At 41.6% G+C, this 16123-nt stretch overlaps 1 protein-coding gene across 1 annotated transcript in view; it reads right to left on the bottom strand.

Moving 5' to 3' along the window:
* The window catches only part of GALNT10 (polypeptide N-acetylgalactosaminyltransferase 10), a 96115-nt gene that overhangs the window by 43325 nt on the left and 36667 nt on the right, over window positions 1–16123 (bottom strand). The window contains exons 2-4 of the mRNA XM_064458522.1: window positions 5063–5165; window positions 4064–4202; window positions 349–515 (exon numbers count right to left, since the gene is read on the bottom strand). Of these exons, the coding sequence (XP_064314592.1) occupies window positions 349–515; window positions 4064–4202; window positions 5063–5165 (409 nt within the window). The remainder of the gene's footprint in view (window positions 1–348; window positions 516–4063; window positions 4203–5062; window positions 5166–16123) is intronic.

The following is a 16123-nucleotide window of genomic DNA, read 5'->3' as shown; positions in this document are numbered from 1 at the left end:
TGAAGTGAGTTATTCCCCCCCCTTTTTTTTTTTTCTTTTAACCCTGGGGTTAAACATTAAGGACTACACAGGCCCTTAACAGAATATTAAAACCAGCTTCTCTGTTTAGTCACATTGTCCAAAACGCAGGACAGCCCATGCCATCAGCAGCTAAGCCAGCACAAACTGCATATGGAACATGAGTTTTTTGCTAGACTTTTGGCCTTTCAAATATACTGGAACAAGGTTCACCTGAGCTCTGCTGCTGGCAAGTAATAAAACCTTGAGCCATTAAACACATATGCACCAGTTCATTGACCCCTTAGGTAGGTAAACACAGCTGGAGAGTTTACATACAAATTATCATACCTCTGTCACTGAAGTCATCCACCAGCACTATCTCTGCTATCAGCTCAGGAGGGGAGCGGTTTAGGACACTGTGCACTGTCCGGAGGAGGGAGGACCATCCTTCGTTGTGGAACGGTATTATCACGCTAGTGTTCGGAAGCTTCTCCAGGTATAGCTTATTCTTGCAGCTGAACATAGACAGAGTAAGTCAAAAGGCGGTGCCAAAGAACACCAGCACTTCCATATTAATTACCATCAAGTAACTTAGTTCATTCTTTACTCCTCAAATTGACACAGATTGCCTGAAAATCCCCACCAACTTTCAGGCCTTATCAAGCCAGTGCCGACCTGATCTAGTCTGGCAAAAAAAATATTAAAAATCTATATTAAGTGGCGACTGTTAATGGCCAGGGACACTTAGCAATGCAGAAAGTCGGAGGGATCTATTAGGTGCTGAAGCTGCTTTTAAAAGAAACTCCAGTTATACCTTAAGATACAAAAGTCTCTACAATACTTATTTTCCCTGTCCTTATACCTCAAAGATCACTAGGAAGAGGAATTTCTACAAAGTTGTTTCAGAAGTTGAATATATCTCTTTTAGGCATTATCAGTACATTAGTTTAGTTCACTTTTTCCCAGTTTTCAGAGAAGTAAATCATTCTAATCACATGTATAACTGCCATCCAAATTTTTTTAATCAAAATGTGCAGGAAGTAAGGATTTTGTGTGACAGCACCTTCCCTAAACATTCCCAGAAGTTCAAGACATTGCAAACGATGCACAGAAGAGACAGGATAATTGCTTGGTAAGAACTGCGCAACAAGGAAAGCCACCTCTCTCAGATCAGCCTCTACCAAAGGCTTCCTTAGTCATGCTGGACAATTATTCAAATCATACTTTTCCTAAACAATCAATCTTGGCTTTCCCATTTTTCAGCAGGTCTAGTTTGACACCTGGGATCAGTTCTGCAGACAGAAGTGAAGGCGGCTGAGGTTTGAACACAAAGCACTGCAGAACTTGGATCTAGCTGGAGTCAGGTCTGCAGAGACCCCATATGGACTCCTTGAATTTGAGGGTACTTCACAGCATTAATTGTAATTTTTAAATCAGGGTAATGCTCTCTTGCCTTGTGGGGGTGTTTTCAGGGTAGCTTCCTGAAGAAAATTCAAATGGCAGCAATAAGTGCAGTGTTTATTCTCCTGCAGGAGTGGCCCTAAGTGGAGTTTGAACCTTGTTAAACAGGTAACACCTAAGGCCATACAGCGAACAATTGTAGTTAAAAAATACCCAGTAGCTGTTCACTAGGGGACAATGATCTATTACATTCCTAGCACCCCACATGCCCAGTGCAAAACAGACAAGGCTACACGAATAGAGATTTTTAGAATGTATTAATGACACTGCCAGCAGGGGAGGCTGCACTCTTCCCACTAGCAGGGGAGGGAGGTCATACACCACTCCCTGCACCTCTTGCATAGCCTGCACCAGAGCTGATCTGCAGGCTCTTTCCTGCCAGGCACTCAGCGAAGCTTTCACTGCGTGTGCAAGGTAGCACATGCACGCACACAGTAATTCCCTCCCTGTTCCCCAGAACGGCAGGTGGGAACGAAAGTGGCTCTGGCAGTGGTGGCTTTTTCCTGATACCTTTCCCAGGCAATGGAGAAGGATGCACCTACGTTATACAAGCTCAATAAATATGTGGTTACAGGAAGTTACTCCGGTGCCTGTGCAAAAGGACAGTAGCTTATTCTGGGTCTAATGAATTGTCTTGGGGTGCTGCCAAGAGCTCGCAGGCTATGGCTGCAATGCACAGATGCAGGATGCAAAATAAAGCTGCATGGACTGCTTTCATCCAGCCCTTGGCATTGCAATCTTAACCTTCTTCCAAGATAGCTACTAGCTATAACAGTTCCAATACGAAACAAGCGCCCCCCAAATCTCTTCTAACTCTTCTTAAACTGGAATTTTCATTTTCTGACTAACAAGTGGGAAACTTTAGCTATTAAGTTTAACCATTAAGCATGGAGAGAAATTGTTTGCCTCCAGCTACCACATCTACAATTGCTTTACACGACTTGCAAAATTGGTATTTAATATTAAAAAACCCAGAAGCACTTAAAGGAAACATTAGCAGGGGAAGACACTCCCCGCCCAGCTAATCCCAGCATCCATTATACACATGCTGTTTATCCTGTCCTTGAGATCTCCACAATTATAACTCACTACGTTGGGGGAAAGGATGTGTCAGGCAATAAGCAAAGCAGCGGCAGCTGCATCACTAATCACACCGTAATTGTTGGTGACCCAGACACTTCACTTATTAATTTTAACTGGAGACTGGAGTTAGAAGTTTCACAGTTTAAAAAAGTTTAAATGGCAGAATTAGCAACGAGGAGTCAGCAACTTCAGGAAACAATGCAGAATGTAAGGCAATCTATTAAATCCTCAGATGAGGAAATACTGGCATTGTCTGATGTTTAAATTCTCAGAGCCCATGGCAGCCCCTGTAAATGGAGGCCAGGTATAATTTAGGTGAGGAAACTCAAACTGTATTTCCTAGAACTTGAGTGTGAGCTTATCAACAAGCATCTTCAGTTACCTGATTTATCTCTATGTTTAAACATTTCAGCTGCATGCCTAAAATATTTATGGAGCTATACTCACTGCTGTGGTTTATGGGTATATATTGAGAAAGGGTGTCAAGCCAGTGTATTTGATTAGTTTGCTGTGACAGCTGATGAGGTAATCTCTCAAACGTGCAGCTAACAAATTATAAAACCTGACTTCTGGAAGTTATATCTCATGAATAAAGTAGATGTTGAGTTCAGTTTCACTAAACTGTGATAAAAACGGCTTTACACAAAACAAGCTTCCATTCAAATGTCTAACAATGCTTTCAGATTAAGAACTGCACAAAGGGTATTTAAAAACCTCTCAGCTTTGTATAAACAAGGTTTAAGTCCTAACTGAAGCACTTCTGCTAATGAAAAACTCCTCTGGCTTGCATAAAATCCAGTTTGACACCATCCTAAAGGATAATGTCCAAAAATAGATGAACTCAAAAGCCAACATTCAAACGGAACTAGTTTCTTCTTGTAAATCCTGATGAGGTTTTTATGAGGAAGATGTCTAAAACTAATCCATAAATCAGAAGGATTTCTGATAAAACTTCTTACATAGTTGAGTGGAGCTACTCAAATCTTGTTCTGTTCCTGAGCATTTCATGGTCATTTCCAGTGAGTGGCCAAGATAAGAACTGCACAGAGCATTTAGTGACAAGGTCATCACCCGACTACACTTAGGGCACTTGTCAACTGAGTCAGTCACTTACATCAGTTTCCACTCCAGAAAGAAATAGCTCTACCTTATCAGTTGCTAAAAGTTGTTGACTATGTCAGTAGGCTCAGGAACTGAACTGTCAATTTGCAAGAGGTTAAGGAAGTAGCCACCTCTGGGTTCAGTTCAAGATCATTTCTGCGCAGGGCTACAAGTTTTTGGTAATTTTAAGTCTCGGACTCAAAAGTGGATTTTTTTCCTCAGGTTTGGTCTCCTCTATTTCCCACTGCAATTACTATACACTGTCCTTTATTAAGGAGGCAGCAGGAGCCAGCTGTGAAAGGATTTTATTTGACAAATAAAGGTACAAGAGACTAATGAAAAAAGAGCATGCTTCTGCAGATGTGGTAATTCAGGGCTTGTAAACTTTCACTCATAGAAATGCAAACTATATACTCACTTTGGATGTCTGATGTCTGGAAGGGAACGATTGAGAGAAATTTTATCACTCACAAAGATATTAAAACCATTTTCCCTGTACGCCTGGTCCACTCGCTCTGCATCAGTCATTGGGTAAGGTTTTCCCTGTTCTCCATTTCCTATTGATAGACAGAAGGTAAACATGCATCATTACTACTAATTGGTGCATAACTGGCCAGAAACTATTCCATATATCAAAAGAAGAGCAGCCATCTTATAGCCCTTTGAAAATTCCTTCATTAGTTTTGTGCTCTATGTCATATTTAGCACTGGGTCAACTGTGTCAACCTAACAATTTTATTTAATAAGCAGTTTTGCTACAAACCATTCAGCTGTGCAAATCATAGAAGTTAAAAGTCTTCCTTCCAACATCAGAAACAGATTAAGGGGCTATGGCAACGCTGTGGAGGATCTATAGAATGTTTTTTGTTTCATTGCAGGAAGAATACATATGGTTTGAATACCTCATCACTACTTTTTTCAGCACAGATGGATATGTATATTTAACAACCAGAGCTCTTGCACAGAGGAGGCAAAGCCCTCGCAGACACACCAGTGTAAAGCTGTGATGTTCAAAATGGGCCCTTTTATGCGATGCAAGACAAAACTTGGAACTGGGGAATAAAATTTGCGTGAATGTAATAATCTAGAACATTAGTCTTATCCCTCTTCTTCCTCTCTGGACCTCCCATTTTTGGGAGGGGCACAAGCACCCATTTTTTGGTAAGTTTTTCAAAAATCAATACTGCACCTATCCTAAAAATACCAAGATGATACCAACATATTTTCATATCGAAATGGTTATTGTGGAGTTGAGGGAAAGGCTTTAACTGGGATTAACACACAATAATTATCGCATCATGTCAAGATTATCTTTTTGACGCTGAAGTCAAACAAGCTGTTCTGCACTCAGCCTACCAAATAAAATCAAAGTGAATTACAATCTGTATTAAAACATTTTTACAGTAAACTTACATACCTACACGCTCAGAGTCCCTCCTTATAGCTTCTTTGTTATGCCAGTCCTTTTTCCTTTGTCCATCACCAAAGTAAGGGTCTTTCTTTTGCCTCACATATGATGCCTTTTAAATAAAAGATTGGATATATTAAATACACAACATGTGAAATCTTCCCCCTTCCTGTAAGAGGAGATTAAACGTCTTCCTTACCCTAAAAGGGCTGAGGGAGGAAGCAAGTTTTGCTTGACTCAGAACAGTACTTTATCTATAGCTGTTAAGTGATATTTTTTTTCAGGGCACCATCATGTATGCAGACCAGTATTTTTAATCAGGGAATCTACTAAAAACTCCCATTTTCATTTTGGAAACATCCAATACATCTTGCATCCTATTTAATTAACAATAAAGCTGTAATGGGAGACCTACTGCAGGATCATTATTAATGAGCACACTACTATACCTGAATAAAATAAAAATAAGATTTAAAAGGTCATTTATTAAGACTCTTGCGGTTCAACTTAAAAGCAAATTTTACACAAGGCATGAGCCTGCACTAAACCCAATTAAAGCTCCTCTTTTCATGATGTTGTTCCTGAAATTCAAAAGCAATGAGTGCTTTGGGAACAAGTTAGCAACTGAAAGATGGGGTGAATTCAGGATCAAAGAGACTATGGTGTACGGAAAGAAACCAATGATAAATCTCAAACACTGACATCCCCCAAATCCAAGGGGAAAAAATATATAGATATAAAAATATATAAAATATATAACTACATAAAATATATTTAAGTAGGTTTTAGGGTCAAGAAGAGATCTCTGAGAATGACTTTTCAATTATGTTCTAAAATGCTGCAGAGTATAAATGCAAGCCATTTTTAGCATCATTACTGCAGAAGTAGTTACACAAAGAACTTAGAGGTTTTTCCCTTTTAATTCCTCATGACCTGCAGAGAGAACTCCACAGGCTAGAACTTCCTAGAAAGAAAAACAAGCTTCTCTCCTTGAAGGCCAAGAGGTTTATAGTCTCACTAATGGGTCAATCAAACCAAACAACCACCAAAAAGCAACTGTTGGCATAGTAACCTTGCAGAGTTATCAGGCATCTTTGGCACCTGGGACACAGACATCATTTGCCTGACTAGTTATATTACAAACTCTTCATTTTCATGCCTAGATTTGCCTTGGGAAAATAGGACATTTGAACATTTTACATGTTATTCCAAGGCACTAGACTTCAGCCTGATGCAGTTCACCTCACTGCACTCTGACAGATGAGCTCTGGTGAACAGGGCTGTGAAGGTTTTGTGGATTATCCCCATTGTATCACCCCTCTTCTACAACAGTCAGCAGGAGGAGAGCCCTGTGTATTAGCTTACAAAACCATCAGTGAAGACAGGTTTCAGCTAAGATATCAAAGTGAACTAGAGTGGCTGCAGGTATGTGGTCTGCTCCACCTGCCCAGTTTACTATGCCAAAGAGTATTAAACCAGTGGTCTAAAAGTAACAGAGCTCAGTTTGATTAAAAGCTGGCTTGTGAATTATTGGAACTCCGCCCCACCCACAGCCCCCCATAAGAGATTTTAAATCAGTCTAGATCCTTTCAATCACAGAATCATAGACTGGTTTGGGTTGGAAGGGACCTTAAAGACCATCTAGTTCCAACTCCCCTGCCATGGGCAGGGATGCCTTCCACTAGACCAGGTTGCTCAAAGCCCTGCCCAACCTGACCTTGAACACTCCCAGGGATGGGGCATCCACAATTCTCCAGGCAACCTGTTCCAGTGCCTCACCACCCCCAGAGCAAAGAATTTCTTCCTTATATCTAATGGAACTCTACCCTCTTTCAGTTCAAGCCATTACCTACCCCTTGTCCTGACTTTTGCTAGCTCATGCCAGCAAATGTGAGCAGGTCTGGATGACAGCTGTGTGACAGACAGCAGAAGTGCAGCTTGGTTATTTTTGGTGTAAAATGGATCAAATTTTCAGCATCATGAAACAGCCACCCTGTGCTATAGCATGTCTACTTGTCCGGTCACCACAGTGGTTTCTAATTTTTCAGACAACGTGCCACCCTTCCTTTCATCCCCACTAAATAACCCACAGAGCACACTACCGTTCTGTGGATTTTTGCCTCTGTTTTGCAAGATCCCTGCTTTGCCAGGCCTGCTCACTGACCAGTTTCCTCTCCAGGATACTCCTCTGCCAGGAAAAGTCCTGGAAAGCTCTCGCAGACCAGAGCACCTCCTTTCCAGGAGAGTTTTGCCAACTTTCTGAGCACTAGGCTTGTGCACAAGTATCATACTGGGCACAGGAACAACGGGCAAGTCTGAACCTTCAATATTTTAAGTCTCTTTTGCCTCTTGTTTTAGCACCCTGGACTGAATGAGCACACCAGGAGCATCGTTTACAACGTCACTATCCCTTCTACCATTTTCTGCAATTCAACATGCGTAAATGTGTAAAGTCACTCTAGAAATCTCACCCACCACTGTAAGAGTGTCTAGGGACTTGATCTAAAAGGAGAAATACACAGTGTGACTCTGAGCCTCACAACACCCACTGTGCACATGGTAACCCAGCACCCTATGCCAGGCCCCTGTGAAGGGCACCCTGAAGAAAGAGGAAAAAGAGACCCACCAGCAAAAAGACATCCAAGCTGCCTAACAGGGCACTGCTAAGAGTGTTTTAAATCCCATCTCTTGTCAGGAGTCAGGCAACTTAAGCTAGACTTGCAGAGAAACCCCCCTTCCCTCTGAACTCTAGGCTGAACACATCCCTTAGAAGATACCCTCCACTGCTGCAGGTACCGATGTGGATTGCTCTCCTTTCGAAACACGCTAATGCGATGGATCTTGAGCTGCCCTCCACAACAGCTCTCAGGAGGTGGGAGACAATTTCAGAGTATACCCCAAAGGATTCACACCAACACCTCCAGCATCCTCCGCAGGGAAGCCACACCCCTGGGCTGTCAGCCGTTTCAGGAGGAGCCTCTCACACCGTTACAAAGCTGTACCACCAAAGCAGCCAATGCTCATCAGGCCAAGCCAGCAACCTAAAAGCCATTAAAAAGCCATTCCAGCCATCCCTGCTCAGGGTGAGCATGCCCAGGCTCTGGGCTGGAGTCACCCTCGTGTTCGTGCGCTCAATATAGGATAATGCGAACAGAGGATGAAATTTTCTGCAGTTTCAAGCCATCCTTCAGAGAGGTCAGCAGTGCGCATTTAAATACTCTCAGAGCAAGCAACAACCTGATGCAAGCAATTTAACCACTACAATACTGAGTGAAAGCAGGCAGTAGCACACTATCCTCCAGTGCTGTTAAAAGGAAAAAGAGAAGAAATCACAAAGACTGCCACTGTATCACGTACAGAGCCCAGATCAGGCAGGCAGACAGCAGAAAGTCTAGTAGATGTATTACTTCTAATCAGTCCAAAAAAATTTGTGCATGAAAACGTCTTTGAGCTGGGCTAAGCCAAACCTCGTCAAGGCCAAACATGTCAAGAGAAAAACTTCAGTAACTTGTAAACTTTAAATTAAGCAAGAGGTGAAACTATGGAGTACACACATGAATTATTCAAGACTTTTCCAAACTGTAGTGTTGGACTTTGGAGGCACATGGAATATGAGTTATCGATCCTTAAGTCCTGAGGAACAGGCTCTGTACAGCTCTGTCTTGAGAGACTTACAAGGACCCACCTCTTCATGTTGGCACTGGCAAAGTAAAATGAGGACTGGTGACCCAGTACAATGAGGTAGGGTGACCCATTACCTGTTCCTCTGCCTGCAGTGCTCATGATGTTACTGCCCTGCACAACTAAAGCCAAATGAGATTCACAAGAGAAACACAACATAGATCTCTGTTGGACCAACATATCTCTCTAGGTGACTTTTAGAATCTTGAAGGGTAAACATAGCTGCAGATGGTCATGACAGACATGCTGCATTCTGGAGCTTCTTTGGTCTTGGGCATAGAAGTTATGTTAGTCAATCCAATGCAGAAATGCTCCATTAAATTTATTCAACTTGTGTAAATGTTAAGAGGTTAGAATATTTCTAACTGCATCCCTCGCAAACAAGCATATAACGCTTACATTGGTTTTGCAGGTCGCTATTAAAACACCATATCTGGAAAGTCTGCTCTGAGTCACTGACAAGTTCTGTCAACAACGTCTGAACACTAATTTTGAAATGACTTTCAGTGCTAGAAAATGGATATTAGTGTCTCTGCTTCAGTGACCTTGCCAGCACCCACGGTCTGCATAGCCCCGAAGGGAAGGTGGATCTGCAGCAAACTGATTAGCATCATGTTTCTTGTTAAGAATCACACTTTCAAGACTAACTTAATTTCAGCAGGCTACCAAAGTCAGTGTGAACGATAAAACATAGCCTTCCCCTCCCCAACTGCAATTTTCATGCTCATGCCATGACTATTAGCAAAGCAGTGTGCAGAGCTGTGGGCAGTGTACTATCACGGGCAGAGGGAAGACATGCATATACGCGCTCCAAGTCTCTCATTGTGGCAATGGGCAGGTTACTGACATTGATGTTATTTTGGAAGCTTCTGTTTTGTTTTTTTCCTCTTTGTAAAAGATGCCTGAGCTCTAGAAATGTAGACACAGCACATAGGGACCAGAATGTTGCTTTTTTTTTAGTCGTTTCCTTCAGGGACGCTGCATGGGATTTGATTCAATTATGCAAATTACATAACTTGATGATACCCCTTCAACAGACGCTCTAGACTGTGATATCTAAGCAGTCTGCAAAACACAGCAACTTTCCTAGGACTGACTTTTGCTTTACCTATTAAACAAGCATTTCATTTGCAGGGAGCTATGTCTTACCTGTAATGCTATATTTCATGTAAATTTTCACTTTTGTTCTAATTTCTCATTAATTCTAACTGCATAGCAGGAGGCATAACATTTTTGCCCAGACCCCACCAGCACATTGCCCTTTACCTGCCTTTTAACTGTGGAATACAGTGACCATCATTTGAACACTGCAGTTAACAATGCTGCATCGTTAGGGTAAACTGGCATTATGGATCTGGATTTCTGTCCCTATAAATCAGGTCAGCAAGGCTATAGCCTTTGCAGTTTTCTGTTTAGCTCCACCATAGATTCTCATTTTGCAAAAATCTCTTTGTTTTTGAAATGGTCAGTTGTAAACAGCAACGCAAGAAGGAGATTTCAAAGCACGAAGGGTTCCTTATGATCATCTCGTGAAGCTATGTAAGCACACAAGCTATTGAATTTTATCCATTAACTCCTACAGCAAGCCCATAAGTTCTATTTCAGCTCAAGCACATTTTCTTTTCCTTAAGAACTGGAAGTTGTTTACCACTAAGGAGTTATTACTTCTCCAGCAATATCTTAAACTAATCTCCTGCCTGTTTCCATCCTTCGTTTTTTAAAAACTGAAAATGAATTAAAGTAGAAAGGCATATTAAGCAATACATTGAAAATGGATTTAGACAGATTGCTGTAAATAAGCCCCTTCTGTTGTCTACCATGCTGTTACTTAACACACCGCCAAAGCAATTGATCAGTGTTCAAACGCCAAATGCACAAAAATGGAATTTTAATCTTTTGTTTAATCACTATTTAGTGTGTCTGGCTCCAGCCAGAATAAAAGAAGGGCGGATGGAAACATAAGCCAAGAGTTTTCTCTACACGAAGGAAAAAAAGATTTGCTGAAGTGCATATGCTAATCATAATGCTGTACGGATCTCAAACCCTGTTCAAACATTTCATTGTTGATTATTTTTTTAAACCAAGGGTCTATGATCAGACCCAAGAAGCTATGGTCTCCGGAGACAGTGTTAAAAGGGGGCATCTGTTCCATCCTGGGCCTCTTCATTTATCCCAGCACCTCAGCAAGTACATCTTGCATTTATAGCCTACAAGATGCTAAAGATGACAAAACAACCCAGAAAAACAGGAAAAGACAGAGCAAATAGAAACCATTCCTCTATTTATTAGGTGTACTCAGTGGAAGACTCAAGAGCAGGTACTTTGGGTACAACCTAGTTGTCACGATCTGTGCCACAGCAAAGCAGAAATAATAAACATCTATAGCCAGCTTCTCTTCAGTCTTCCAAAACCCAGGGTACACAAGGGGTTTCAGAAGGCAGGAAATGTGAGAGAAGGCAGGTCTGGCAGCAACCAGGAGGAATCCTCCCTCTCACTGCAGCAAGAAGCCCAAGTTTTAATGACTGTGGGACCATCCACGCTAAATATAGATAACCCTTTTATAAATACATAAATATCAAGTCTTATTGTACCATGAAGTAATAAAACTCTTTTTTGGTTTGTCAGATATCTATTAGCATGTGTTGGACAACAAATTGGTACAACACCCACACCGCACAAACAGCATCCATCCTTTGCACTGGCATGAAAATAGCTGAGTATTTCAGATGATCTAATGAAAAATAAAAATATCTCCAACATCAGCTAGAGGCATTCGACCTAGGCCAAGGAGCTGAGCATAACCTTAGTCAAAGCTCTTCATTTACTGGGAACAGGAGATAGCATACTACTGTAAGAGGAAAACTGCTAAAAGCCCGTCATGTGATCTACCTAACCATTTTCAAAAGGTTAATTTTTGAAGCTATTTCAGTCCATCAAAAATTTAAAACCTATATTAACATAATCCATACCTTCGGCATTTCAGGAGCTATTAAAAGGCAACACAGGGATAAATGGCAGCACATCATGTGGAATAATTAAGTGCTTTCAAAGAAAGAAAAGCCAACTATGTCTTCACAGCTGTGTTGCAACTCAGATCCAAGCAACATGTTCAAACCTGACCTAAAAGTTTCCTGCAAAATGCCATGATTTCCTGCATATTTGGCCATTGTCCTCTTCTCTCTCACCTGAAACAGTATTAACGCTGAAATCCACATGTTCAGATTTCTGCTTTTCTTTGAGAAAGCCACACTTCGGGGTATGGAAATAACCTGCCTGCTTCCTTCAGAGAGTAGAGCCACAAATACTGCCGGCACTCCTGGATCAGTCCTGACCCGGTCTCAGCTAATTAAACCACAGCTGGATCAGAATCAGCTGGACAGATCAGCACAGAGCCTTTTCTGCAGAATGCCCAGGGGCACTTGGCAGCTGACTGTAGAGCTACTAAAGAAATATGCTCCTTGCAGGACACCCGGCACACAGCTCCTTGGTAGATGGGACAACCTACTGCTTAAGCATTACCCAATTTTAGGTGACTCTCTACTTTTCAATACAGAAGGCTTTTTGTATCAAGTGCTAGAACAGCACTTGCTTGAACTGAAAGTGTCCTCCCACCACCAACACTTAAATTCCTTTAGTTAACAAGTTTTATTCAACCTCAGTTGCTGAAAATCCCTTAGCACAAACAAAATTTTATCTAGCAAAAAGTCCCGGTTCATCAGCTGATTAAAGTCTAAAGACATCAGTGAGAACAGTGATATGACATCCAGCTTAGTAATCTATCTCTACCAAACACCTTACACCTTGTTCTTCACTTACCTTTAGAAATAATATTACAGTTTTGCAGTGTTTGCTGTTTTAAACTTACTATTTGACCAATTCAATCCAGGCCTCCAAATGCACAGAGCCTTTCCAAAGTCAGCAGAGAGAACCAAGCAGTCAGTTCTTCCCCGGGTTTAGGCACACCTTGTGATAGCACAGCGGTTTCAGTCTCAGGCTTTTCTTTCAGCTGTCAAAAACCCAGCTGGCCTAGTTTTACACTTCAGAACAGGACTCATTGCTTTAATTTGCTCACAACAGCTTTCTCATCTTTTCAGTTCACTAAAATGCTTACAGCCCTTCCCATCTACAGAAATGCTCCATTTCCCACATAGGAGCGTGTCTCGGATCTGCTGAAAACTGTGGAATAAGCTCCTGCAGGCATTTAACTGAATCAGAAGCCTCCTCACCTTCCCCCTCAAGCAATACGCACACTTCTTTGACCTTGTTTTAACATACAGCAACACATTATAAAATTCCCAAACAAGGCGTCACTGGCTGGGCTACCCTCCAGTCGAGGTGGGAGACACAACCCGTGACTCACCCCGCCTGAGGTACGACAGCCGGGAGGGGCTTTGACAGGGAATATGTGAAGTATGAAGGTGGAGACAGAAGTCATCTCTGAACTGCCGTTCCAAATGAGATTGAAGACTTCCCACCCCTCCCACCTTCCCTTTCTGCTTTACATGCTTTCTGAAAACTTAAAACTAGGTGAGCTCTCCCAGGGAACCAACATACATGTAATATTTTATCGTGTGTCCAAGAGCTGGTTTTTGACCATGACTCCCAGCAGAAGCTACGAGGGTGAAATCCAGAGATGTTCATTGTTTTCCACAGCATTTAGTGCTATTTGAAGCTGTCTTAAAAACAAGCAGCCTTGTATTAACAGAGAGAAGAGTGAACAAGCTGGTTTGGAGATCAATTTGAGAAACGGACATCTGAAGCGGAACCCTCCAGATGTCTGCATATATCCACGCTCCATTTAACAGGAGCACACAGCACACAAGCTGTAGTGGTTTCCTATAAGGACATACTTTTGCACACCGTTTCTGAAATCTGACTTACCAGTTAGATTTACAGATTATGCTGCATATGCAGAAACAGTTGAATAATCTGCATTAGGATTTAATAAAAATGCAGGATATAAAACCTATTAATTCCATCATTTCCATGAATTCCCTGTACTCAAGCTATAAACTCTTGATCAGATTACAGGAATGTTAAGCCTAGCAAGGATTTCTCAGCTGAACACAACTTCCAAATATTTTGAATTCTAACAGAGAATTGCACCATATATCATACTACCAAAAATTCAGAAATCTCATTAAAGATACACCACAACGAACATCCCATATATCATCAACACAGAAATTCTACACAGAAGTGAAATTCACAGCACTCAGACAACCAATACAAGATTACAGCTAAGCTCGGTGCTGCTCATAGATGGCTGGCAAACGTGTGACCGCAAATTTGACTTTGTTCAGTTTAAAAAAAAAAAAACAAACAAATTACAGCATTTCTCACTATTTGGTTGCTGAAAGAACTATGACAATTTGCGCCTTTCATAAAATGGAATCTACCTGGATGGGCACGGGGTCCTTGGAAGCTCTGGTATAACTCCTGGTATAAGCTGGTATAGCTGGTACAAAATAGGAGATGGCTGCTAATGGTCCAACAGTCTTTGAAGTGAAGGCAGGACAAAACCTACCCCCTAGACACCCAAAGGAAGAAGCCTAAATATTTTCCATAAGACTAACAAATCAAGAGAAAACCACTCAATTTTTGGACTTTCTAATGTGCAAACTACACCACCAGGATGCCTTGCACTTTGTGATAGAGGAAGGCTGCCCAGAGAGGTGGTAGAGTTGCCATCCCTGGAGGTATTTAAAAGATGCGTAGACGTGACACTTTGGGACATTGTTTAGAAGACATGGTAGTGTTGGGTTGACAGTTGGACTTGATGATCCTAGAGGTCTTTTCCAACCTTATTGTTCTAAAGGTAAGACAAAAGGCTGCATTATAACATGTTTTCTGAAGCAGGATGAGCAAGGCAGTTTGAAAGCTTGCCAATAGTTAGTTCATAATAGTAAACAGAAATGATCTGGGTTTTGCCTGGAAAAGCAGGGAGAGCACCACAAGGTATCCATAAGCAGAGCTGCAGCTGTCTTTGGAACAGCTGACAGAGTAGATCAGGTATTTACCTTTCTTCACAGAAACTGGGCTGATGCCAAACTTATTCAAGCAAAATTCAAGGGCATATTACAGAATATTGATGCCCTGGTGAGGGGCAAAGACTTGTCAGCCTGTGGAGTACACTGGCTTCAGAAAGGTTAATACCGCTATTCTGAAATGCTCCAAAAGGGTAAAAAAATGCACAACATTTACTGCCACTGAAAACTATATACAATCCATACAAAAGCTATGCAACAGATATGACTCAAAGACTGGAATAAGAACCATAATTCCCATTTAGTTGTGTGCCAGATACTGAGATTTTGTGGTTTATGTCAGCAGACAGGGTGCTTCCCATAGCAAGCTGCATATCAAGCTTAGAAATTGCTTTTTCCCTAATGAATTTTAAAAGATACTGGAAAGAAGTCTGTATTTTAGCTTTCTTCTTGAGCCCTTATCCATCCTTAGGAGTAACACATACAATTTTAGAAACACTTCCTCTCTGAAATTTGAAAGGAGGCACAATCTGACCTAGAACGACAACGTTATCTGCAAAGTCAGACCCAAAACCAGAGAATGTGAAATATTCTACCAGCGGCATTCACCTGCTAGTACAGCAAATAATCCCCAGACATGCTGCGCCAGCTCGTCTTGCTCAGCAGATCACAGTTGCAGTTTAATAATAAACTGTTCCTGGAAATGTGGCTGGGTGACACAGGAACCCCCCCCACAGCCCCTGCTGCATAAAAACCCAGGCCAAGAGGATTCTAGGGAGAACTTAAGACATCAAGAGACTTAGAGGTATTTTCAGAGAGTACTTCTCCCCCCCAAGTTGTTATCTCCTACCAGGAACAATACCATGCTCATGTAATTATTAAACATCACTTGAACAAAATAGTTCCAGCTAACTCCCATAAAGCAGAGAATCGCAGCATTTTTCTATTTTATTTTCCACACTCTTCACTCCGTACCTTCAGTGCCGACACTGCTCACCTGCCTTCCAGTCCCTGGGCAACTAACAGTACCTGTAACAATCTCCCTGACAGCTTTCGGGGGGAGTTGGGGAGTAAAAAAATAAAAAAAATAATTGTTTCCAATTCAACATTTACTGTTACTTCAGGTGGTGCTCTGAAGGAGCCTACCTTTTGCTTTGCTTCCTGGTTCACACTGTTAGCATCGGTCTCAGCACAGCTTTTTGTTAGCAGCAATGCAGCAACACCACATTTGTCTGGTTTTCAGCAACAGAATACCACTATTTTCCTCTTAGCTATTTTAAGGATTTTAAAGTAAATTATCTACCAACTTCCTGGCAGACTTGATGCTTCTTGACAGTGTTATGTTAAACTGAAAACATCAGCACTAAAAAGCAACATTTAACACGCCTCTTCTTCCCAAGAA

This window comes from Phalacrocorax carbo, chromosome 8 (assembly GCF_963921805.1).
Source record: "Phalacrocorax carbo chromosome 8, bPhaCar2.1, whole genome shotgun sequence".
NCBI classification, from domain to species: domain Eukaryota; kingdom Metazoa; phylum Chordata; class Aves; order Suliformes; family Phalacrocoracidae; genus Phalacrocorax; species Phalacrocorax carbo.
This window is presented reverse-complemented; position numbering and strand designations above follow the sequence as displayed.